Source organism: Podarcis filfolensis (genome assembly GCF_964270895.1).
Source record: "Podarcis filfolensis genome assembly, chromosome: 12".
NCBI lineage: Eukaryota > Metazoa > Chordata > Lepidosauria > Squamata > Lacertidae > Podarcis > Podarcis filfolensis.
Window position 1 is genome coordinate 36504259 of NC_139614.1, and position 27291 is coordinate 36531549.

General features: G+C 42.4%; 1 protein-coding gene and 1 long non-coding RNA gene across 5 annotated transcripts in view; one reads left to right on the forward strand and one right to left on the reverse strand.

Moving 5' to 3' along the window:
* SPAG6 (sperm associated antigen 6) overlaps positions 1 to 8837 on the forward strand; it is a 49047-nt gene extending 40210 nt beyond the window's left edge. For all 3 annotated transcript variants that reach the window (XM_083579858.1, XM_083579859.1, XM_083579860.1), the window contains 3 exons: positions 1211 to 1327; positions 4079 to 4224; positions 7916 to 8837. In XM_083579858.1, the coding sequence (XP_083435984.1) occupies positions 1211 to 1327; positions 4079 to 4224; positions 7916 to 7982 (330 nt within the window). In that variant the 3' untranslated portion in view covers positions 7983 to 8837. The remainder of the gene's footprint in view (positions 1 to 1210; positions 1328 to 4078; positions 4225 to 7915) is intronic.
* The window catches only part of LOC310746265, a 37148-nt gene continuing 18021 nt past the window's right edge, over positions 8165 to 27291 (reverse strand). Inside the window, exons 3-5 of one of the 2 annotated variants that reach the window (XR_014540550.1) lie at positions 11739 to 11900; positions 9293 to 9372; positions 8198 to 8304 (exon numbers count right to left, since the gene is read on the reverse strand). This is a non-coding gene — a long non-coding RNA (uncharacterized lncRNA). Of the gene's footprint in view, positions 8305 to 9292; positions 9373 to 11738; positions 11901 to 27291 lie in introns of both variants that reach the window. The other variant, XR_014540549.1, reaches the window with a different exon arrangement.

The following is a 27291-nucleotide window of genomic DNA, read 5'->3' on the forward strand; positions in this document are numbered from 1 at the left end:
TGGGTAGCTCGGTTGTGTCTGCCTTTAAAACTCCTTGAATGGGAAGCTGGATACAAGCTGTTAGTCATTGTAGCATTTTAATCTACTTGCAACGTTAGTACAGAGGGATAGAATATCATGTCATTATCTAATTACATTTGGGGTTAGTAGAGCCTCAGGTAGTCACAAGGGAGAGACAGGTATCCCTGCAGGATACAGAAGATCCATTTTGGACTACAGAAATGCATACTGAATGTGTAGAGTTGCAGGAGACAAAGTACATGTTAGGTCAGCTGCTCTCAACCTTTTTGCTGACTCCAGACCACTTGAAAATTGCTAGGGGTCTCAGCAGACCACTTAATACATTTTTTTTCACTGAAACCATTGTCAAAAGCAGCACCAAATTATGAAAATCACAGGTGCCAGGCTGCTGAGACTGGCCACTTTAATTTGCAGATTTCTAGGGAGGAAATGCACCATCACTGCATTATGAAAATTGTAGACCTTAGATCAGAGCCTTATTAGTCTGTCCAATAAATCCGTCTCTGATCAAAACAGCCTTGATCATCAGAAAAATACAAATTGTGCTGGGTTAAGCACAAGTATTTTTCATTTGTTCTCTAACCTTCCCATGGATCACCTGAACGGAGCTTGTAGACTACCAGTGATCCATGAAACAGACTTTGAGAATTTCAGAGTTAGATCATATCTGCATCAGACAACTTTTACAATATTGGAGCTGGCGAATGCCAATGAAGTCCTTGCCTCATGCCATGCCGAGTCAAGATCCATTTGAATAAACCTGTAGGCTACACTAAACGGTACCTGTTTTACACAACATGGCCTTTCATTTCAGTTGGTGCCTTGACTTCCTCCTCCTTTTCCCTTGGGGCTGCAATACTTAACACCCACAATCTGACACAAGTTGAAAGATACACACATTTAAATCTCATTGATTTCATTGGGATATAACAGAACACAGAACAGTTCACAAGGTTGTGGCTTTAAAAAAAAAAGTGTGCATCTGTTTATTTAGAAACTTACTGCCTTCCAAAATAAATCAGACTTGATGCACAAGAAACATTTTCAAGATTCCTGGATCTAGAAAGGATACTTAAAGTTTATTCATTATAGAAATAACAAAAGGCTGGCTTTTTCCAAGCAGACTTGGTAACTTCTTGAAGATGATTGTCAGCCAATGCCTTACTGAAAATGTTTTGTGTTTTGATAGACTAAGAAAGCTTTAAAGAACATCCTGCAGAAGTGCACTCATCTGCCAGCACTCGAACCCTTATTGCATGATGCTCCTCCAAACATCCTGAAGCACATAGTCGGCCAGTTCAGTAAGGTAAATGAGCATTTGCTTACACTTCTTAAAGGCTCCATCCGTGTCCAGCATTTCTAAAACCAATCTGGGTAGCTTGATTAGCACTCTCAGGGCCAAGGGCAGCTGTTGCGCACAGAAAACAACAACAACAGTGGCATAGGTTGGTCTTAACACTTGGGGAATAAAGACCATTCTGTGCTGCTGCTGCTTTCTTTCTGTGTTGGGATGCTTGTTACAGCTGCTTTTGGTCTTGTTCTTGTGCATCTGTGCAGGCAGCTGTACCTGAATCCAGTTCTGGAGTGTTTTGTTGAGGACACTTGAAATCACTTGCTGGGAACAGCCAAGAGTGCAGCAGGAAAAAGGCTTTGCTCTGTAGATCAAGCCAAGGGAAGAAGGGAAAATACTCTTGCTATATATGCTGGCCTGTCTAATTCATAGGCTTCATACTGCCTGCCAGGTGCAAGGGGCAGTGCTTGCATGAACCTGCCCTCTCAGGCCCATGCTCACATAACCAGTAGTGTAGTGGCAAATTCAGAAGTGCAGGGCCTCTTCATAATAGTCTCAGCCATGGCCTCTCACAGCTCCACCTGCTCCCTTCTAAGATTGTGCAGTAATCTTGTAAAATAATAACTAGGGATGTATTCTGACTCCCCTCCTTTCACTCTGATTGGCTCCAGTCAGCACAAAGAATGGGAAGATTTCTCAGTGGCTAAAAAGCTCCCCTTTCATGCCAATAGGATGCTAGAGACAGGGATCCTGCTGCAGAACTAGTTACGGGTCTTTGACCCCCCTGCAACGACAGACCACTGCATCTCTGTGCATAACTCCTGAGTCCCTGACAACCAATGTCCCCTCTTCTTTAACATGTTTTTTAATATGACACTCCATGGTTTTATGCCTCAGATGGAATGAAAAGTCAATGTTTTTCTAGAATAAACTGAAGTTAGGAAATGCAGGAAACAAGAAATCCAGCCACAATATATTTTGTTAGTTGTCTCTGCAAACCTCAAGCCAATAAATGTATAAGAAAAGGGGCTCCCTTCATCAGTTTTTGGAACTCTAATAGAATTCCGCCCTATATATCTTACTGCAATAAACTGCCTGCTTATATTAATAATGCAGTAACTTTTCAGGGCTATTGTTCAAAAACGTATTGTCTACAATGTTTTACCCTTCCTATTTTTATTATTATTAAAAATGTAAAAGAAAGAAATCAAGCCGCTTTTCTTTGTTCTTCTTGCCATTTTTAAAGAAATGAGGGCAAGATTTCCACTTGAGACTGCTTAACCCAAATAGAGCTCTGAGCGCTTATCCACACTTCCTCTTGTCCTTTTCCCCAGAGAAAACTACTCTTTAGCGCTCAGTCGGAGCAAACGGCAATTGAGGTTTCCCCTGGATTGACATGTGTTCTGATCTATTGCTAAAGAGTGGGCTTTCCCTTGGAAAGGAGTGGGGCAAGGGGAAAACCACTTGGACCTGTGCTTTATCACTGCAGCACACAAGTGGAAGTATAGATGAGCCCTGAGACTTGCAAAAAAAGGGGGGGGGCAGAGGGAATTACTTGAAAATTTAAATAGAGGCAATCCCTGCACTGGAAACAGCACACTTATTAGAGTCCAGTGGAGCCCTGTTTCGTAGTTTACCATATCACTCTTGTTTTAAGGGCCACCCTTTATTTTGAGAGCTGCCCCTCCCAACCCCTATGTAGTCCCTTGCTCTCTGCTATGTGGCAAGGATGCTTTTGGGGGGAAGCAGGGCCAAAAGAACTCTGGCATACATTCCCTGCCACATCCCATTCTATTCTGCAGCTTACCCTTAGTAGCCTCAGCTGAATCTGTCTCTCGGTTGAGTGGTACATGTTGGTGTCAATACTCAGTGGACCTTAAACTATTAGAAATAATCACAAAGGCGAAGGTGAAATAAAAGGATAACCTTTGTTCTTTAAAGATTTTATTAGGAGGGTTACGGCATGGATCAGATCAAGAGGAAAAGCTAGTATAAATGCATGCTAAGCAGAACAAAACAGTTTGAGTTTAGAGAAGCTTCTTCTGAAATGATGGGTTGTATTGCTGCTAAGGACAGTAAGATCCTGATATGGGCTTTCTGTCCAGAGCAGCCTTCCCCACTCCGATGCTTCCAGATGTTGTTGGACTCCGACTCCCATCAGTAGCAGCCAACATGGTCAACTGCCAGAGATAGGAGTTTTAGAGTACTGGAAAACATCTGGACAGCACTAGGTTGGGGAAGGCTAGTCAAGAGAATGTCAAGTTTAGAAAACAGAATATTTTGTATCCGACTAGGGAATTTTTTATCTGCAAAGCTAAAGTTGCCTTTGCACCTTCTTTCTGCTACTAATGTGCACATAGGATCAGGATTGCTAATGTGGAACAGGAAGCAGAAGAGAGGCATTTGTAATTCAGATGTGCATGCTGACCACTGTAGGTTTTGCAGTCGTGTACAAATCAATTTGAGCAAAAACTGCTTTAAGCCTCCTGCTTGTTAATGAAAGTGCCCTGAGCAAGTGTGAGTCTGAAGTTCTTCTTCACTCTCTGGGCACAGTCCAGTGGTATGCTTTTCTGCACAAGTGCCTTTGCTATTGTTCCCTTTCCCTCCTCCATTTTGTCTCAGCAAGGCTTGCAGAGGAGAACGTTCTGTTAGATTGTGCTCTTGGTGTCCCTCAATTTTGTTTTCAATATTAAAACTTCACAGGAGATAATAACCTTTGCAAAGAAATGCTGAATTTCTTACTATTATATGCTTCATTTTAAATAGGTTCTGCCCCATGATTCCAAAGCACGGCGTCTTTTTGTAACAAGTGGAGGCCTTAAAAAGGTTCAGGAGATAAAAGCAGAGGCTGGGTCACTTCTTCAAGAGTATATCTACACAATTAACAATTGTTATCCAGAGGAAATAGTCAGGTAAGGGTGGGAAACGATGCTGTAGTTTCATTTATGCCATATGACATATGATAGTGAGGGAAGTTCCCAAAGCAATTTGTGATGTGGGCTGTGTTGGGATGGGCTGCTCAGATGGTAAAAAGGGTTTTAACAGAATCAGCTCCTGAGTACACAAAGGTACTTGATTATATCTAGAAGTCTTATTAGATGGCCTGAGGTCCTTGGACCCAATATTCAGGATGCACGTTCACAAAGTAGGCAGTAACACAACTTTCTGAACAGTGTCCATCCACCACACCACAAAGGGCTGGATAGCCAATTCCTGCAGAGAGAGGGTAGCTTTTGACACTAATGAAAATGTGAGGAATGGACTCCAGTTGCAAATCCACTCAGAGGAGACGGAATAGCCCTCCAGGATTTTAGATTTGCTAGGCTACGGATTGCATGTAGTGTCTGGCTGTCAATATGATTTTATCCTGTCCACAAAAGAAAATTGAGAGGAGTAGGATGTAAGGGACATGGCTGTAGCCCGTTCCTCTTAGTTTCTGGACTTTCGTAGCCTCCAAATTTCCTGCCTGTCTGAGTCATAAGCTCCTAAAGTGGAACAGACCCATCATGCTCCCATAGTCCCTCCTCCAGGAACGCCTAATTGAATGGGTTCCCAATCAGCTCTGTGCTAACAAAGAGGGAAGAAGTTGGCCATCCCTATGCCAGGCGATTGCACTCCCTCTGCTGGTCATCTGCATTTTCCAGAGCATTCTGTAACTCAGTCCTGTTGGAGCTGGGAAAGTTTCACCTGCAAACTGAATAAAATTAAATGACCTGGAATTTCCCCATAAAAGAAAATTCCTTCGATGGTTCAGTGTCTTAAACTTCTGTCACCAAACCGGAGCACATCATTAAGTGGATGTCAGAGATTTTATTATGCTGGCCTGGTAGGCAGATGTGCTAGAGGTATGTGCGGCCTTCCAGATGTTGCTGAACTGCAACTCAGAACACCCCTGACCATTGGCCAAGCTGGCTGGGGATGATGGGAGTCCAGCAATACCTTGAGGGTCATAGGTTTCCCCACCCTTGTGCTAGATCAGGGGTAGGCAACCTAAGGCCCATGGGCCGGATGCGGCCCAATTGCCTTCTCAATCCGGCCCATGGACCGTCTGGGAATCAGCGTGTTTTTACATGAGTAGAATGTGTGCTTTTATTTAGAATGCATCTCTGAGTTATTTGTGGGGCATAGGAATTTGTTTACTTCCACCCCCAAAAAAATATAGTCCAGCCCACCACATGCTCTGAGGGACAGTGGACCAGCCCATGGCTGAAAAAGGTTGCTGACCCCTGTGCTAGATCAATGTGACAGTCTATTTTAATCTCGTGTTCAAGATTTAAGATGTGCAATATTAACTGGCAGGGGGAGGTTAAGCACATAGTCTGAGCCCATGACTTTTTAGTCTGAAGTAATCCTGTTGGTTTCAGTGGGATTTACTCCCAAGAAAGTGTGCATAGAATTGTAGTTTCATTGAGAGAACACCATCAATTTGCTAGCAGAAAGAGGGAAATTATGCAAACTCTCTGTTTACATAGCACTCAGACATTGTTAATGTATTAGTGTTCTCTGTTACTCAAAGGTTTGCATACTCCCACACCAACAGATGTTGGTCCACTGAAATATCATCTTGTTTATTTTAGATTTCCACTTCCTTGCAGTTTCACCTAGAGAAGTTAAGGCTATTGTTCATTTTTGCATTCATAAATTATTTACTCTTTGTCTAGAAAAGGCAACAGTGATGCCATTTGAAACATTAAGAAACTAGTTTCTGTCCTGCTTCTTGCTTTGCAGTTTCTTACTGTCTGTTGATTTTTGTTTTGTCTTAAATGCCACACACTGCTTTTAAATCTGACCTTTGTGCTGGGATCTAAGGGAAGCTGGGACACATTTTTATACTTTGATTGCATGCCCAAGAGGGAATTGTTAGACAGCAGTAAATTCCTCCAAGTAAAATCTTTAAGGGATCCAAACAACATTAAGCAAATTCTCCAGTGGGAGGCCTTTGGCTGCTTGTGTTTTTCTTTGTCATCGCTAAGCAAAGCTGTAATAGAGCAGAGGGTACAATTTCAGGTTTCAGTGAGAATGGAGGAGAGCAAGATTCACAGCAAGGGTCAAAGGCCTCTTTTTGGATAGAAAGACCGAACGCCAAGTATTTTTTTTAAAAATGGTGTGAATACTATGTATGCCTCATAATTACCTCAGATATATTGTAAACTGTCCTGTGATCCTTGGATGGAGGGCAGTACAGTGGTACCTCGGGTTACATACGCTTCAGGTTACACACTCCGCTAACCCAGAAATAGTACCTCGGTTTAAGAACTTTGCTTCAGGATGAGAACAGAAATCATGCTCCGGCGGCGCGGCGGCAGCAGGAGGCCCCATTAGCTAAAGTGGTGCTTCAGGGTAAGAACAGTTTCAGGTTAAGAACGGACCTCCGGAACGAATTAAGTACTTAACTCAAGGTACCACTGTATAGTATTCTTATTATTTATTATTAGTGATGATCCTGAAGACTCACATCTGTCCTCTCCAAATGGTGAAGGGGAATGTGTAATTCTTTTTCCTGACATATTGTACCAGGACAAGCAGAGTTGGGCCAGTGGAGGGAGGGATTCAGATACATAGTGACCAGCTTAAAATGTCTTTAGAACTAATCAGCCCCTGCACAGGCCCAAACACATGGTTCCATTTCCTAGGCAGTAACATCAAATTGCAAATGACTAGGACCATAATACACAGCACAGAAGATGTAGAAGGTGAAAAAACAACAACATAGGCTGCAATCCTAATCCCACTTCCTTGAGGATAAATTCCATTGAATAAGTAGTTGTTAGGATTGTGTTGCAAATTCTCTTGAACTCAGTGGGACTTACTTCTGAGTAAACATGTATAGACTTCTCTTGTTAATATCTGGTGGACATCTAATCCATTCTGCAATATAAAGTTACAAGGTTTGAGCAGTAGTGGACCTAATTGGGGGGGGGGGGGCTGAAGTTTGAACTGTTATGGGGGGGAGGCATTCACTGCCAGCAAAAAGGTTTTTTACTTTGGAAAAAAAGTGGGTAATGAGAGCAACATGATAGCAGTACTGTATATGACATGATCTATGATGTGGAGGTAACTGGACAGAGACATGTTTCTCACCCTCTTACATAATACTTAAAGCCAGAGTCATCCAATGAAACTGAGTGGTGGGAGCTTCAAGGCAGAGAAAAGTCTTTGTTGACGTACCACATGGAGTCCACCTCTCACCCTGTTTAGAGGAATTCCCTCCTAAGATGGTTCTTCCCATTTACAGTTTTTATAAGTAGTTGTTTTGATTTTTAAAAAATAAAAAAATGGGTGCCCCTAATATATTGGCCCACAAATTATTATTTTAAAATGTTCTAGCTGATAGAGCCAACCAATTACCTAATTAACTAAAGACTGATGCCCTAATAGTTGCATACTTGCTTAAGATGAAATCCTAACTCTTTGATTTATTCCTCATAAACATGCTGGTATGTATCATGTGTCATCTTTGGCCTTGACCCAGCGCAGAGTGAAATGCACTTAATCCCACTGACTTCTTTCAGCAGGTTTAAGTATGCTTAATTCTGTGTTCAATGGTAGTTTGGTATTTAGCATGTTGAGTTTTTAATCAAGGCACCCTTGTTTCTCTTTCAGATATTATTCCCCTGGATATTCTGAAGCACTTCTGGAAAGGGTAGAAAATTATCAGCCAGTTCTATAAACCCTTCATCATTGGTGATAGAGCATTCCTCACCCCCCTATTTCCAATCTGTGTTTTTGAGTGGCAAGTGACTATATTTCTAGTCTGGGAGATATTTAACTTTCTATATTCTTCTGTTCCCAATCAATTATGACAACAGGAAGACATACCCTTTCCACCTTTAATCTACACTTGGTTTTCTGGAAACCTTACCTGAGAACAAAGACTTTTACACACCTGTGTTAAGAGGCCTGCATTTCTCAGAAGTTATTGAGGACCTGAAGGGGCCAGCGCGCTTCCCATATATACCTGTGGTCTTCAGAGCAGTTTGTCCAATCAGGTCCTTAAGACAAAGAATGAGAGGATTACAGCCTCATCCAATAAGCACTGGACCAGCATAGCCTTTGTTCATTTCAGCAGAGAGGTGCAGATTGAGATTACCCAGTCCAAGTAGGAATTGTCTTCAAATGAACAAACAAGTGGCAAACTACTTCCACACCCCACTTCTTCACTGACCCCTGTACCACCTCCACATAAGTACTCTTTCCATGGCACCTTGAAGAACCAAGGTGCAACTGGTAAATTGATGGGTATTTCACCTCCCCCCCCAAAGATACAGTTTTTGTCTCTGTAAACTTTTAGGAGTGGATTTCAAAAGAACTGTGATTTGGGTAACAAAGTGTTTGAAAGGATAGGTGGTGAGTGATTAAAGGAAAACTGAAAATAAGCATGGCATTGAATTTTACTTGAAAATTTATCAACTCCGGAAAGAGAGAATGTTTAAAATAATATTTAAAAATTGTACCTTGGCAACTTTCCACATACTCAAAATGATAGCACTGGATACTAACAAATAAAACTACATAGTAAGTCAAACAGAATGTATATGACAATTTCCTTCAGCCAACATGCAGTTGTTTTCTTTTGTGCCTGTCTTGTTTGCCTAACATTCATAACAGGTAAAAGTTAAAAGGTGTTTGGAAGAGGGAATGTTACTGCACAAAAGCTACAAAGCTAACATAACAAACACCCTTAAATTCTTGTCTGTCTTCTGGGCTAGTGCAGACCACAACAGTTGGTTCAGTTAGCCACTCTTGGCCTTAAGCAATGAAAAGCACCCCAAGAGGCAAAGTCTTGTGTTACTTCTGAAAGATGTTTGGGCTTCCCTCGATGCTCAGTGATAAGGTGGTGTCGTAAGGAAGTGAATCACCCACCACCAAGACTGCTTTTTTATGATGTTTGTCACTGACCTCAGCCTTAAATATCTCGTGACCAAGAGGGGTGAGGTTTACGTTCGTCGGATCATAATTTTGATTGTGACCTCCACCAACCTTCTTCTTCCCTTTGGGTTCCAGTAGTTGCACTCCATCCTATAAAATCTTGGTAAGCTGGTATGACCTGGAAGGCTGGCCTGTTGGGGAAAAGGTGGGAACTCTTAATTCACTCCAGAAAGTGTTGTTGTTTCTTAATGCCACCTCCTTCAGCATGTTCTTTCTTTGGTCCCCTCCTCAGGATGCCTTTCTTACATAATTTGGAGAAGATAACTAGACCAAACCATACACCACCAGTAGCAATCCTGTGCCTCAGCTAGTTCAGGGTACTTGAGCCTGAGTAAGACTGGCCATCCTGTTGGAGGGGCCAAAGAAATGAACACGATCAGCACATCAGTTGGTCAACTCTCATCATCCTCAATCATTGGCTATGCTGGCTGGGACAGATTCAGTCTGGTTCACATTTTAATGTGATTTCCATTGAAATAACTGGTACTTAATGCCTTTTTGCACAACCAGCTGGGCATGAGATACTGGGGAAAGGCTTGCCTGTACAGACACTTACATGCCCATAAAGAACTGGTTGTGTGCATTTGCTGCCACAGGCAGATTTGACTTTTTAGGATGTCACTTGAAATGTGTCTAGTTGTGATGGCACATGGAAGCCAGCTCTCGCGTATTAGATTAGATTGGTTCATTTGCAAAATAACAGTATGAAAGTAATACATAGTAGTATCAATAGAATTAACTCAGACCTAAATAAACTGCAACATAAACTTAAAATGCTGAATTTCCCTGGCAGTTCACAACACATCCCTTTAAAAAGGAAAAAATAATAATCCTTTTTAAGCAAATATTAGAATGAAATAGTAAAATAAAATGGGATGTAGATCTCGTGTATGACTATGGATGCACACATCCTGCCTGTCAAATTTATATGCAAATAAGACAGGAATTTAGATCATAATATATCACTTACCGTTCTCATCAAGAAGCTAATGCACCTTTTAAAATAATGCAAAATACTTCTAGCCAATAATTTATTTAATCAGTACAAAGATTCATGTGTCTAGTATCTGGTGTGTGTGTTTTAAAAAAAGACTTTCAATTGGCTCCAAAGCTTATGGCAGCTGTACAGTTTTTTATTTGGCTTGCACATTTTGAAAGCGTTCTCAAGAAAATCCAGCAGGAATCCAAGTGACACTGCCAGTGTTCACTCTATTGTATAAAAATTAATAGTTCCTTGTTTTCCCCCCTTTCCTTTTAAACAATACATAAATAATATCGGCATTGGCAAAAAGAAGCCACATGCTGCAGCCAGCCCTATAATTTGGGTTAGTGTGAATACCAATTAGACTATTACTGTTGCACAGTATTTGGGCATGTTTAACAAAAGATTAAATTAAAGGATATATAAGGAACAGAAAACATGTTTCGGAGAAGAGGATGAACCTGATTCTTTGTGCTGGCTGATGATTCGGAGCCTCCTTGTGTCAGCCTAGCCTTGCCTTATTTTAAACTAGCATATATTGCCAGATCTTTCTGGTTCTTAGCCAGTTTGGTCAGTATAAAGGACCACAGAGTGACGTGGCAAAGATTTGTTATAGCCCAGGATGGACATTTATCATCCCTCCACCTGCCTCTCAACATGCTGACCTAACTGATCATGATAGCATCCTCACTGTTGTTTCAACATGCTAAAATCTGGAATTTAGAAAGGTCAAACCCAGTCCCAGTGCCAATGTACTATATGTCAATAACTCATTTAATCAAAGAAGCTCTATAACATTAAAAAATCACAATGATTTTTCATCACTGGAAAAAAAAAAGATTGTGTGTTTTTGTTTATTGTGTGTTTGTTTATTGCTTTTGCACCTTCTTCAGGGCAAGGTATGCCAGGGCAAACTATGACAGCTATTAAGCTCAATTTATACCCTTACATGACTTAGGACCCAAATATCCGTTGGACTGCTGTCATGGACTGGCTGGATGCAGCTGCGTGGTGGGAGGCAGCAGCTGGGGAACCCCCCAAGGGAAGAAGGCTGAGAGCCAGAGGGTTGGTGGTGGGACGATGATGAGTGATCAGAGGGAGCAGACTGAGAGAGGTAATCAGAGGGAGCAGCCGCTGAAGAGGTAACAAGGTTTAGTGAGCAGGAAGAGGCTGTGGCAGAAAGCAATCCAGAGGCAGAAGCAGAGGCCAGAGAGGAGATGGGCCAAGAGGCAGAATGGAGGCAGGCTCAAGAATCCAGGGAGTCTCCCCCACTTCTGTTGTGGTGGCCAGCTCCCCTACCCCCAGTCTGGAACACAGAGAAATGAAAAGAGCTGAGCTGAGATTGGTTGTGCACAGACGCAGTTTGCGATAGCTTGGGAAGAGCAGGAGCCTTAGTGAGTGGTGGGAAGGTGCGAACCTTTCAGCCCTCACAACTGCCTTATTGGAGAAGACCTGCTGGGATCACTAGGCCTGCACTGTTCTGTTTTCTTTGAATACAAAGTTAACTGCACTTACACCGTGTTTTTCTATTGCTGACATACGCTTGACTCCTGCTCCTGACAATGCACCCATCCACAGAGATTGTCCTCAGAAGTCCTTTCTTCAGCTGCCCCTGCTGTCTGCGGTGTGGCAGGTGGCGACTGAAGACTGCCCTTCTTCATCAGTTGTTGAATTGCCCTATAACACACCAGAGTGAATGCTCAATAGATAGCCAGTGCCATCTAACGTCTCACAAACTTTGTGCAAACAAATCAGGATGAATTCTGAACAAACTGGAAGCAACCTTTGTTTAAAACTCCATGGAACTGCGGTTGTTGCTGTTTCAGTAAACACATTTTAAGAGTGGGGAATTTGTGCATGGAGGTGGCCTGTTTTCACCCTATGGATGTCAGAAAAGCTGTGAAATAATTAGGAATGTGGGGGATAAATATGTAAGTTGGACATTGTCTCGTCAGTGAGGCCAAAGACTGCTGGACAGAAAGCAATCTGGTGAATTGCTCTGCTAAATAGTACCTATGACCAGACACTTCTAATTAGTTTACAGGTTTTTAAAAGGCTGATTCATTGGTAAGGCCACTTTTGTATGTAATAACATAATGCTGCATAATTGTTTGCTGGATTACGCTCTCCCCAAAGCCACATCCTAACAAATTTAAATTCCTGTGGACTTGATAGTGTTGAGTCTTTTGTAATTTTGAAAGATGGAAAAGCTAAGGATGTTCCTATCCTCACAGCACATGTGTTGTATTTTTTAAAACTTAAAAAAATGTATTGCAAAACAGCATGAATCAGTTTGAGTTGAGCAGGCTAAAATCCATTATTGGCTTGCACAGTGATGTTTACGCTAACCATACAAGAGAAAACTACGGAGACCTCAAATTCCCCTTCCACATCTCTTTAGCTGTACAAATACAACTGAGTTGTCAACAGGAATGTCAACATTCTGGAAGACTTACACTGCAATCACCTGTATTATTCATGGACAAGTAAAATGCAGATTGCAACGAATGTCACAACATATTGCTTTTATTATATAGTACTATGTCTGCTTCTTCAGCACAACCACTTAGTACACCATTACTGGATGTCAATAAGTATATTTCCTTCCTTTTTGTTTGATGATCCTTTCCATTTGACTTGGGGCCAGCTACACATTAAGTTAAACACATTCTTTAAAGTATATGTAGACAACTTAATTTTATAAAATGCATCTGCAGAGGCACCCAATCTAGCAAGGTCTATGAAGACAAAAGGTAAAGCAAACCATCCGAAGTATGCAGATCTACTAAAGAGGAATATATTACAGGTTAACACTATGAGCTCTTTGCACAACTTTTGAGTAAAGTATATGCAATGCAGTGGTTAAATTGCTCATGAGGAATAAAAACAACCATTGTTAGCGGCACATCTTCGTTTCTTCAACAGCAGCAACTAATATATAAAATGGACAATGCATCCCTGACTATTTTACAGTAAAAGTTGGTAACCTGACTGTTTAAACATGGTTTGGACATGCTGTTTTTAAAAAGGATGAGATTTCTAAGCTGAAACAGAACAGAATATAAAAGTCAGCTCAGTGGCAAAGTTGTTGCTTCTCCCCACATAAAATATTTTGGACTCTTTGAGACTGGCCCAAACTGTGGAAGCCCCCAGCTGCTACCATCACAGAATTTATCTTCCCTCACATTGACCCTGTTTTCTGTCCCCTGCCATTAGTAGTTATTCTGGCTTCATTTCTCCCCTTATTTATCATTTTGCTATATCATACTTTGCTCCTGATTTTGGTTTAGAAGAATTGCTGTGAGATTTGCATTAGGCAAGGATTAAGTAAAGGTGGATAGGTGGTGACTGTACTATTGTTAAACCGTAGTGCTGTTAGGATAGGACTTTGAGGTCTAGAGTCCCACTCAGCCAAAGGAGCAGGTGTGTCTACAAATGCAGAGTGGGCACAGCACATATTGAACTAAAAGAAGTACAGTGGTACCTCTAGTTACGAACTTAATTCGTTCCAGAGGTCCGTTCTTAACCTGAAACTGTTCTTAACTAGAGGCGTGCTTTTGCTAATGGGGCCTCTTGCTGACGCTGCACCGCCGGCACACGATTTCCGTTCTCATCCTGGTTCTAAACTTGAGGTCACGCTTCCAGGTTAGCAGAGTTTGTAAACCTGAAGCGTTTGTAACCTGAGGCTTTTGTAACTCGAGGTGTTCGGTGTTCCATTGCGCCAGAAGCCGCTTAGTCATGCTGGCCACATGACCCGGAAAAACTGCGGACAAACGCTGGCTCCCTCGGCCTGTAAAGTGAGATGAGCACCGCAACCGCAGAGTCGTCTGCGACTGCACTTAACTGTCAGGGGTCCTTTACCTTTTACCTTTATTCCCTCCACAGAGTTACAATTCTCAGAGTGGTTTAACAATTTATCCCTCTTCCCAAGGAATTCTGGGTATTGTAGTTCCGTGAGGGGAACAAGAATCTCCTAACAACTCTCAGCACACTTCTTTGGGGGAAAGCTATGACTTTGGTATGATACTGCTCTAGATGGATGGCTGAATCTGCCAGTTTTGGTTTATTTCTGCTACTCATTCTTTCCATCCTTAAGTTCAATTGGCACATGTTCTACACTTTAAAAAAAACCACACAACAATTTCTCAGCATTTCAGTGCATGTTTCTCCTTGTATTTATGTAGACTTATACATAATTTTACCTAAGATGAATTTTAAAAGCATATTAGGCAAATGTTTAAGTTTTGCCAATATATGCATTTTAATGCACACTTTCCCCTAATATGTACATGCTTGTATAGAAGTTTTGGGTTGAATAACTGCATTACAAGATTCAGAGAAGTGTGAGTTTCAGAGGACAGCTGCTTTTCAGTTCACATGTTTGCTTTGAGAAGTGCAGATTAGAATTTCCCCCACTGTATTCACTATACAGTGGTACGTCGGGTTACATATGCTTCAGGTTACATACGCTTCAGGTTACAGACTCCGCTAACCCAGAAATAGTGCTTCAGGTTAAGAACTTTGCTTCAGGATGAGAACAGAAATCGTGCTCTGGCGGCGCGGCAGCAGCAGGAGGCCCCATTAGCTAAAGTGGTGCTTCAGGTTAAGAACAGTTTCAGGTTAAGAACGGACCTCTGGAACGAATTAAGTACTTAACCCGAGGTACCACTGTATATTTAAATGTAAAAGACTTTTTTTTTTTGCTTGTTTGCAAAAGATGCCAGAACAAAATGGGGAAGAGATATGCTCTGCTGTGTTGCATGGCAGAGTGAAAGTCTGCATATTTATTTTCCTTGCAACTCTATTCTGGCCACCAGATTGCTTGATGTTTGCTGTACACAAAGAGCAGAACATGTGCTTCTCATCTGTATGACCATCTTGGGAAAGGCCAAGGAAATTATAAATATCTCCCACTGTACTGTTCTCACTTTTCAAAGCAAGGCGAGCCTGCAGAGAGATTGCGTTTCAAACTGAAACTCACTTTTAAAAGAATCAAGAAAAACACAAGCTGCTCTGCCCTTGCTTGTTTGTTCGCCTGCACTGAGAGAAGTAGAAGGAGCCAGGAAGGAGGCAACGCACCGGCCTGGATGAACAATAGCTCACAACCTGATTAACTATGCTTCCACAACCCCCAACATTGTAACATGCTTATTCTCATACTGCCAAGGGACCCCAAACACCACCACACCATTGCCAAAGGCTCCGTTCTGTCAGTTCCAGTGGTGGCTGGTGGGACCAGTAGGGCAGAAGGCAAGGAGGGTGGTGCCAGAGCCAGTGACAGGTGCAAACAGCTACTTACACTTTTGTCCCCCACAACCACTTTGGTTGAGTTGTATAGGGGCTAAGGAAGATGACGCTGACAGCCAGTGCCATCCCCTGGACTGGTTGGCGGTAAGAAGGCAGGCAGGTGTGGACTCCCTGAAGGCAGAATGAGGTTGGCCGTGTGTGCCCCATTTGCCCTAATGAAGCAGCCTTCACTGGCTACTAACAGCCTGCCCTCCACTGATTTAAAACCCAAGAGAGGGTGTTTGGCTAAAGGATTGCTGGGGAAAGACAAATGTCCCAGGCAGCAGCCCTGTTCAGGCATTCGCTCCATAAGTTCTCAAGAAGTTCAGGATAGTATGCACCAGTAGTGGGGAGTGTGTTGGGAAGAGGGAGGAAAAAACCACCAGCAATTTCTATCTGGCCCATCTATGCTCCCCTATCTCCAGACGCAGGCGCTTCCCTCTCCCATTGCTCTCACTACAGCTGCATCCTCCACTTGTATCACTACTGCTTCGTTCCCAGCAGCTTGAAAAGGGCTGAAGTCGAGTTGCGGGCCTCAGCTCATTACGTAGGCCCAAAGTGGACAAAGTAGGAGAAGTCTTCCCTCTGGTTCTCCCTGTATGATGCTGCCACCCAAGCTTGGTTGTAGAAGCATTACACCTAGCCTAGTCTGCCCAACAACAAGGCAGACCAGACGCAGGTATGTTATTGTCAGGAGTCTGGCTGGCTCCCCCATTTCCCAGCAGTGTGGTGCACAAACAGGCTTCTACCCAATGCTGGGCAATGCCCTGAGTATTTGAAATGTTCACTCCTGAACCAGCGTAGCAGATAATATGCTAATGTTCACTAATTCCTAGACAACCTGCTACAGATGAGAAATTATGCTAATGAAGGATTATCTTTTTTGTTGTTGCCTTTTTCATTTAATATTCAGATTCTAGGAATATATATCTATATACTGTATCTATAGATATATCTCACTTTTTTACTGGCTAGCAGGGTAGCCATATGCCCTACTTTAAGGGGGGGGAGTCCTTAGTACAGTGGTACCTCGGGTTACATACACTTCAGGTTACATACACTTCAGGTTACAGACTCTGCTAACCCAGAAATAGTACATCGGGTTAAGAACTTTGCTTCAGGATGAGAACAGAAATCGTGCTCCGGTAGCGCGGCAGCAGCAAGAGGCCCCATTAGCTAAAGCGGTGCTTCAGGTTAAGAACAGTTTCAGGTTAAGAACGGACCTCCAGAATGAATTAAGTACTTAACCCAAGGTACCACTGTATGAAGTTCTCCTCTATAGTCTGTATCTATAGGTATTAAGCAAACTCATGTTCTTGAGTCTGTTAATCCCAGGGATCTCTCATAAAAAGGTGAGGCAATTCAACAGATAAAACTTCATTAATACCCGAATACTAGTAAGAGTTCCTTATAACTGCTACCCAAAGGGAAATAGATTTGCAGAGGTAGTTCCCAAGGCAAGTAAGTTCTTATACCATAATGGGAGTAATTTGAGCAAGAAATTCTACTGAGTTTGATAAAGCAACATAAGATATGGAACACAATTGTGTTTTGAAACACAAAATGGAATTGGTTTATGAGTATTTGCATTGCTTCATTAACATGCTTGCCTATTAACGTACTCAACAATATGGCATTAAACCTCCTTTTCAAAAGCATTTATATTTTTAGAACTTTGTTAGCACTACAAAGTGACAGGCTGTGAGTACTATTCTCTTTATGTAGACATTTTGGAGATAATGAAGGAAGTTGCAAAAATATTTTGAAAACGTTCAATAGTAGCTAAGTTACTATGATAAAACTTGGCTTTTGTTTTCTGGAGGAATTAAGGGCTTCTGTTTTCAAAATAATCAGTGTAATACTGAGGTCAAGAAGCTTAGTCTTTTAAAGAAAAATAACATTTAAATAATTATGTTTACAATAGGAAAAAAACTTATTTGCAAAACTTAGTCACCAGTCTTACTGCCGCATTCTGTATATTTGGCAACTACTATTTTAAAACAAGGACAGCTTGTAATATTCCTTCAGTTAAATAATTGGCTGAAATATTTCAAATCCAGGTTTTGTTTCAACTCCTTCAGCTGACACAATTGTGGAGTTTTACTTGATTAAGTCAATGACTTATTAATGGCCAACGTATGGCTTTTGGTTCAAAAACCTACATGTCAGCCTACAGGAAATTAAAATACAATATAAATTAGACAACATGTCAATTAAAAAAAACCACACATCAAGCCTACAAAACAGAGACCAGCTTATTGTATATTATTAATTACTGTTATGTATAAAGGATTGATGCTTTTGAATTATGGTGCTGGAGGAGACTCTTGAGAGTCCCATGGACTGCAAGAAGATCAAACATCTCCATTCTGAAGGAAATCAGGCCTGAGTGCTCACTGGAAGGACAGATCGTGAAGCTGAGGCTCCAATATTTTGGCCACCTCATGAGAAGAGAAGACTCCCTGGAAAAGACCCTGATGTTGGGAAAGATGGAGGGCACAAGGAGAAGGGGACGACAGAGGACGAGATGGTTGGACAGTTTCTCGAAGCTACAAACATGAGTTTGACCAAACTGCGGGAGGCAGTGGAAGACAGGAGTGCCTGGCGTGCTCTGGTCCATGGGGTCACGAAGAGTCGGACACGACTGAACGACTAAACAAGCAACATAAAGGATTGGATTTAACGTTCCTGTGAACAGAACTCCACTCATGGGATGCTTCTGCACTAGAAAGGATGTGTGTGGAGAAAAGACAACTTTGACATATCTCCTGCCCACCCCCCACAGCCCATTGCCAGCCATTAAAAGCTGCTCTTGAAAAAAAGGAGAACCGGAACATTTGTAGTTTAAAAAAGTAATGGCTTTTTATCCTTAAACTACGGGGCATGCACTGATCATAGCCAAAGAAGTATAACGGCAAGTGCAAATGGCACTGAGAGTGCAATTGTGTATAGCCACCATTATAGAATTGTGAGCATAAATCATCATAAATGAGCAATAAATATAATCTCTGGAGGGGCTCTTATTCAGACTGGGTGTTATATTAAAACAGGCACACATAAAGGGGGCAAGGTATGGTAGATTAGCAGCCGTTTGGCCTAGTATAACTTCAGACAGGTAGAAAACATAATTAAAAGTAAAGCTTTTTATCACGGCTCCCGTGTTTGTATGGATGCGATGAAACTGAGCAGGTGGAAGCTTATGTTACATGTTTGCACTGGGCCTGGTGGGGGGGGGGGGAATGATGCTTGGGTCCTGCTACTAGCACGCAGAACCTGGAAGGTTACATGGGGAGGATTGTAGATCTCAGGTGAGAAAAGGTTCCCTGGCCCTGCTTTAGAGATAGAGTGGTACATTGGTTCTCAACGGCAAAAAATCGAAAGTAAGTGCTCCGGGTTTTGAATGTTTTTTGGAAGCCAAATGTCCGATGCGGCTGTCGGCTATTTTTCCCGGGGCACCTGCACCAATCAAAAGCTGTGCCTTGGTTTTCGAACATTTTGGAAGTCAAATGGACTTCCAGAACGGATTAAGTTTGGTGCTTTTGTTTTTGCTATTTTGCCTTTTCGTCTTTGAGGCTTTTTCAGTTAATTTGTTTTTGTGACTGTGTGGAACCTAGTTCAGCTACTGACTGATTGTGTGACTGCAGAAATGGATAGAAGCCCTCCATCCAAACAATGACTATCATCAGTGCAGGTAAGATTTTTTAAAATTTTTTTTATCATCTACAATACTGTATTATTTCATATAGTACAGTACGTTGATTATTGCTTTCATTTTATGGATAAATGCTCTCATTAGATAGTAAAATTCATGTTAAATTGCTGTTTTAGGTGTTGTTTTTAAAAGTCTGGAACGGATTAATCCATTTTGCATTACTTTCTATGGCATGCCTTGGTTTTGGAATGCTTTGGTTTTGGAACGGACTTCCGGAACGGATTCAGTTTGAGAACCAAGGTACCACTGTATACAGGCTAAGCCACCTCTTCCAAATCAGCTGTATTTGTACCTAACTGTACTTCTCTCTTGCCAGGATTAAGTTCCAGTTTAAGTTTCCCCAAAGGTGATTGTCATGCCACGGGTGCCATATAAAGAGAGCTGGGCATAATCAGTGCCCCTCGCTTTTCCAGGATACAAGATTGCTTCTCCAGATGACAACCACCGATATCTCCAGTTATTATGAGGTATTTAAAACTGTCTCATTTAAAACTGCCCAATATGCAATCCAATGAAGAATGGACTCATATCTGTAACAGTTGTACAGTGGTACCTCAGGTTACATATGCTTCAGGTTACATACGCTTCAGGTTACAGACTCAGCTAACCCAGAAATAGTACCTCAGGTTAAGAACTTTGCTTCAGGATGAGAACAGAAATCGTGCTCTGGCGGTGTGGCGGCAGCAGGAGGCCCCATTAGATAAAGTGGTGCTTCTGGTTAAGAACAGTTTCAGGTTAAGTACGGACCTCCGGAACGAATTAAGTACTTAACCCGAGGTACCACTTTATAGTCGATTGGTTCACTCCATTATTATGTCTCTGCATGACTAAAAGAACAGCACTTGCAAAGTTTTTGCCAGGGACGACTTTTATTTATATAAAAACATGAGCTACCTTGGGTATCTTGCTCTGGGGTCCTAGCAATAAGGAGGACACACAGCTAGTATTGCTGGATATGCAGCGAAAACTCAGAGGTAATGCGAGTCGGCAGCAAGGTAACCCATAGCTACCCGCCAAACGCTGAGCAATATTCTTATTAATCTTTTCATGCTTTGCCGTGGGCCCCTTCAAGGGGTGTCTGGTTTCACAGTGTGGCAGAGCAGTGGGAGCCGATAAGCTGCACACTTCTTTCTCCCAGAGCCACCGCAGAAAAGAAACGCGAAAGGCCACTGAATCATGTTACTGGATGGTTTTGCAGAATAGGACTGAAGAACATTGTTCCTTCGAGCTCCAAGCTCTCTCCATTATCAGGCCGTATAGAAATAGATATTTGCAAAGGCAGCCAAGCACACTCTTCATTTTTTAAAGGAGAGAAGGCAGGCTTCCAATCGTGCCTGGCTCACTGCTTACTTTAATGCAGCTTTGATCTCTGTTACTCTGATGTCATCTACTGCAATCAGCAGGGGGAACTTGGATAGTCAGCCCCTCTAGAAGCAGATCTACACAGCAAACCTGATTTTTAAAAATTAATTCCCTCTCCCTAGAGAAGTCAACTGAGTTCTCATGGCGCTAGTCTCACTTCCAAATATCTTGATTATTGAGCATTTATCCTGATTTGTTTGTCCAGAGGTTATGCAGCTTCCCGTCAGTGGAATGTTTTACCATACTTTCTAGTACATTTATCTTTCACTTTCCTTACTGCAAAAAGTGTGGGAATGTTAAGGATAGTAGGAAAGGATGTATTGAATAAGTTTTGCTGCTGCTGCTGCTGCTGCTGCTTTTTGTCTCACTTTGTTTGTATATAGTACACAAATGTTGCTTGTTTAAATTTTTGACACCCTGCCTTTCAGTGCATTATTAGGGTCTGCAGGACAGTTGCACAATAACTGTAGATCATGTGAGGTAGCATTTCTTTGATTTCTCAGTGGGACCCTGCACTGGACCTACACTATTGCCAGGCAAAGCTTGATGGTCTTCAAGAGTGCATATTGCCCGCAGCTGTCCACTGTACCCCTCAAAATCTTATATAGTGGTACCTCAGGTTACATAGGCTTCAGGTTACATACGCTTCAGGTTACAGACTCCGCTAACCCAGAAATAGTGCTTCAGGTTAAGACCTTTGCTTCAGGATGAGAACAGAAATCGGGCTCCGGCGGCACGGCAGCAGCAGGAAGCCCCATTAGCTAAAGTGGTGCTTCAGGTTAAGAACAGTTTCAGGTTAAGTACGGACCTCCAGAACACATTAAGTACTTAACCTGAGGTACCACTGTACCAGCAAGAGGAGTCACAAAGCTCCTGGCTGTGTTTGCTGCAACATACTATGAAAACTACCCTTATGGAAGTTGTTACTATAATGAGTAGTTGCCAAACCATTTTTTAAAAAATGTACTGGGTTTTTAAACATGGAACAAACTGGGCCCGGGCCTGTTCCAGAGGGGCAAATCAAAGAGGAAAAGTGAAAACATCTGTTTGTGTTTTTGAAACCATGACTGAATTGTAGTTTGCTCACAGTGAACAGGTCATGCAAGGGCTTCACCACGGACCAGACAAGAGCCTCATCATTCATTTTGGGATACCTCAAAACTCTGTTTCTGCACACATGCTAACAGCCTCGCATTTGCCCATGGGAAAGCAAACTCTATTCCCAATGGGGTGAGGGTGGGGAGACACATGTGAAATCTCACTGTATACAAGTTGTACAAGTGACAATAAAGTATTTCCATGTAGCCACACAATGTGGGCATCATCCTTCAGTGTTCAATTGCCGGCATGGCATGAGGGATCAGACATGAGGAACCACTAACTGCTGACAAATATAAAGTGATCACCACTCAAATGTTTGGTTTCTGGGGCTTCCCCCACCCACCCACAAGCACCCTGCCTTTTCGTTAACTTCTGCATCTGACTGGGATTAATGTGAAAAAGCAATACCAACCTGTCAACTGTGAAATACAAGCAAGCCTGAAAATTAAAATATGCAAATCTAAAATGATATGCAAATCTACAGGCTTAGGAACACAAAAGGGCAGAGGAGGCTGCGTGATGGCTGAAAAGCTACGGCAGGAGACAGAGAGTTGCTCGCCACGTTATTCCCGACAGCGTAGAATCAAGTTACGTTGAATAGATTTCAGAATATATATTCCTACCACACACTATTTGATTTTACTAATGAATTCAGGAATTCAGCCCTAATATGATTCACCCTGGTATTCAGGAGAGGTTTATTAGTTCTTAAAATGCTTTATGCGATGACAGCCGTTTGTCATTAAAACTGCCAGCTTTTGTGATAACGGGAATATTGGAATCATAATGAAAATGCTGGCGCGGTTTGGTGCTTCTGCTACAGGGAAGGCATTTTCCACACAAAACACACACACATGATCCCTGTCATCCCGTATCATGGTCTGTGTGTGATCACACCATATATATATATATATCCCGCTCCCCACCCCTCATGCATTTGCAGTGGTACGAAAAATAATGGTATACCAGAAAGAATATGAGAAAGCGCCTGTCAGGCCCACACACAGGCACGCAGCACATACATGCAATATTTTCTCTCTCTCTGGGCATTGCCTCTCCACACTTGTGACAACCCTGAAGGAATGTCAGCGACAGCCAATTAAACAAGCAGCTGTCACCCGAGGTGCAGATCAAGTCTAAGGTTGTGAAAACAGTAATAGGAAAAGAGTGTCCCCAATGAGGGCAAAAGCAGCTTATCATAGTTCAGGCAGTTCCCTTGGAGACTGAAGTGTCTTTCAGTCTTACGCACAGTCTGTCACACAGAAGTATCTGAGCAAAGATGGACTCTCCGCGAAACAAGTGAACGGAAAGCAATAATTAAAACCCAGCCTGCCGGACGCTGCTTTCTAAAATCCCAACTGGGATAGAAAAGAAGAGACAAGATCCTCCTTGAAATTTGAGGAGCGCAATGCATGAATGGGCCCACAATCTTCACCGGAGGTTGATGGCTACCACCCTATAAGCTCAGAAGCCTCGAAACCTTCCAGGAGTTTGTTTAGATTACAACATCCTGACAGGGGGAAATGTATTGCGCAGGGGTTTCGTTAAAAGCCTCAGAGCCCTTTCCTTTGAGGTCACTGCTTTAAATTCAGCCTGGGTCTTAAGGCAAGGTCACATATACATGGCCATATTTTTGAGAGTAATTATAGCACTGTCGATGCTCCACCAGTGTTATTAGCGACTGTCAAAAAGAGGTCAGGCGTGTTTACAGGAGCAGGAGTTATTAGCAGTAGTAGCTGCTGTGCATGGAAAGTGTCTCTTCCATCTGAGCTCTGGGTAAAGGAACATCATTCTCCAGCCCCACATGCGTAAGGAGGGCCGCCATCTCACTGTGTAAACTTAAAACATTCTGACAGCTTTATCCACAGTATGGTTTGGTGAGGTAGTACTTATGTTTAAGCTGACTAGGGTGCCCAGGTGTCCTGCTTTACGGACGACAGACGTCTAGTTGAAGGGCTGCCAGAAGACAGACCTCTGCCTGAATGTGTCCTTCATTTGGAAGGCTATCTGGCTGAATGTTTCCTGTTAAAGAACCCTAAGAAGGGAGACTGAAGGCCCTGAAGTTGCCCATCAGCTGTGAGCACCAGTCACAATCTTCCTCCCCACCATAGTTGTTTCTAAATTTACAGCTATACATAGAAATGCAGATCTGTGCCCCCTTTTGTCCTTTTGTTTAGGACAATATGCTGTGCAATACGCTGGGATAACCTGCACATACAAGCAGGGCTTTTTTCAGCCAGAACTCGCTGGAACTCAGTTCCGGCACCTCTCAGCTGGGCCCCATTGCCATTATTATTTTTTAAAATGTATTTTTATTAAAGATTTCCTTGATTTACAAAAGTATGTGCAATGTCTCTCTCTCTCATTCCCCCCCCCCATGTAACATTTTTACAAATCAGTTTCATTTGTTGAGACATTAGGAAGAAAAGGGGGAAAGAGGTGGTGGGGGGAAGGATGGGGGGGTGATGATGTTTCTATTTTACTTAATATATGTGGGGTTTGGTGTCAGCGTTGCTTGTGCAGGTTCTTTGCTGCTCACTTGTGTTCCTTTGGTGGTGAGAGAGGTTGGGGTTGGCCTAGGGTGTGGTTGTTCATTTGTGGTTGGCTGTGGTGGTCTTTGTTTTCACGTGTGAGTGGGGCGGGTGTGTGTTTTGGGTCAGGTTAGCCATATTGATTTGTATGCTGTTGGTGGGTTTTTGTAATTGTCTTGTTGGGCTGCGTGTGTGATAAGCCCCATTGCCATTATAAGAGAAAATGGGAGATGTTCATGGAGGAAGCCGCTTGGGCGCCTGGGGTGGCGCAGCCAGTGGCAGGGCGAGCTGTCCATAGGGGCGGGGTGCACTGCGGGGCCTCCAGAGTCTGCCTACCTCCTCCCACTCAGCCACCCTACAGCTGGGGAGTGGGAGGCAGCAGGCGGACCGTTTGGGCAGCACGGAGCCTGTGCGCTCCCAAGCCACCGTGTCTCTCCCAGGAGAGACGTGTGGCTTAGGCACATTGCAGGCCCCGCGGTGAGTGCCGCCCAGCATTTTGTCACTCCCCCTCAGTGGTAACACCCGGGGCGCACCGCACCCACCATACCCTCCTTCCTCCACCCCTAGTTCATGGTGAGTTCCGGCACCTCTTTTTCTAGAAAAATAGCACTGCGTACAAGTACAAATCTACTCTGAGTTATCACAGGCTAGTGATTCTGGAATCTGGCCACTAGAGACACAGTGGGGCCATCTCAAAGGCAGCAAATTTGTATTTATATTTTATGAGTGAGAAAGCTAATAAACAAATATTTTTAAAAATACTTTTGTTAAGCTACTGGGAGTCAGAAGACCATGCTGATTTACTGCACAGCATCCAGAGATCTGCCAGCTTTGTTAACGTATGACTACTTCATTCATGTCCTCTGCTTTGCCTCAGCAATAACCTGCAAGTTCCAACCAATGGTTGAGACAGTGACAATTTACCACTCCCCCCCCCCCGTATTTTTAAAAGGGGAGAGCTTTTGTGGGTTATTTCCCCCACCATGTCTCTGTGTAACTCAAGGGATCAAGACAAGGCACACTTCTAATTTAATTAAATATGCAGGAGCTTTTTTCTATAATCACTGTGTAAGATTGAAACTAACTAACAAAGCAGTCCTCACTCAGAAACTCACTCATTTTAATTTAGAAGCTCATATGCCACATTGTGAACACTGGCTAGGCTGAAGGAAGTTGTTTAATTTAAGGATATAGGAAGTTGCCTTACAGACCCATACCATTGGTCCATCTAGTTCTGGCAGTAGCTCCCCAAGGTTTCAGAGGGTAATCATTCCCAGTTCCGCCTGGAAATGCCATGGATTGCAACTAGAACCTCTGCATGCAAAAGGGTGAGTTATGCCACTGAACTATGGCTAGGGATGAGCAAATCTGTCCATTTCAGTTCATCTCAGTTCTCATTTTTCCAATCTTAAATTCAGTGCTCCAGCTTTGATAAACACACACAACACATAAGTCCTCATGAAAAGTCATCATTTTAATATGACTTTCTCCTATTTCATACGCAATTTACATTTTTACAAAAGCTATTTTCTCTAATGTAATCCTTTTTTGTATGTTATTTTCACTAATATATGTGTTTATATGCACACTCCACCTTAGTAAATGCATATCTGTACAAATTAACTTGTAAAGTTGGCTTGAAGTGTGAATGTTGAAGGGTGGGCTATGCTTTGGCTCCCATAGCTTTTCAGAAAGTGTGAATTTGCAAACTAAATCAGATTTCTAACCCTATCCCTTCCTAATTGTATTAACTGCTGGAAAGGTTACATCACTAATTTATATACAACCACCAGTGTAAACTGGCATTGTACAAAGACTCGTATGGACAGAAGAACTTCCTTGGGAGGTGGCATCCCATTTCCCCCCACAAAACCTCTTTCAGCTAAGCTGGAAACAGGCCCTTTCATGAGTGCAAGAGGCCTTATGCTAGCAGAAGGGCACCTCTGAATTTTATTTGACAAGATTTGTGCATACCTTAATTGAAAGGAACCTCTAAGCTGTTTGCATAAGGCAATATAAAATATTCATTAAAATGTGATAAAACGCTAAAAGCAAATTGAAGTAATGCCCCCTTCAAAATATAAATGAAACTAGAAGTTTTAAAACAGATACACATAACAAAACTGCATGGAAAAATTAGGCATCTGAGTAGGTGTGACTCAACCAAAATGCTGTTAGCAGGCACCAAAAACTACACAGCAAAATGTGTTTGCCTACTATTCATAGGCAGGTTGCTGCAGAGAGCAGGCACTGCCCACAGCGAAGGATCTAACCATATAGTTTTGCAATGCGGCCCTCACAGACCAAATCAATTCCCCCAAATAAAGAAAGGAATTAGTTTTGTTTAGTTAAACTTTTTTTTTTAATCAGTCTTGGCTGCTAACAGTCACACCAGGGTTTGTTTGTTACTTTATTTATTTAAAGCATTGTTAGCCCCCCCCCCCGCAAGTTCTCCCAGAATGGCACAACACAATAGAAACCACAAAACTAAAACAAATTCAAAGACCAGCAACATCATTCAATTTTTTTAATTTTTTTGTTAAAGAGCAAGCATGGAACAATTACCATACCAAGGCAAAAATCAGCAGTGAATCCAATAAAAACCACCAACGGATGAGAAAGGGGGAGAATCCTCAGAGATGCAATTTCCAGAGTTGTTTAACAATCAGTCCCTCTTCCCAGGGAACTCTGGAAATCGTAGCTCTGTGAGGGGAACAGGGATCTTCTAACACCGGGCTAAGCAAACTGCACCAGATTCTTTGGCAGATGCTATTAAAGTGGTATAATAGCACCAGAGCGCTCCAATCCACTTTAATTGTGGAAACCTAAATTTCCAGTATGTTATTAAATCCTTCTTGTAAAATACAAGGAAGCTTTCCCACAGCATACAGGTAGCTGTTACTTAAACGCCTGCTAGTAAAGGGCCCAGTATAATATATGCACGCCTGGTATTATAATGATTCTGAATATCAGCACTACAAGCCACCCAAGCATACCAAAACCCTTGGCACCTTCTCCACAGCGCTGCAATAGGGTCTACAGATCATCATCGGTACACTCAGAATACCATCAACTA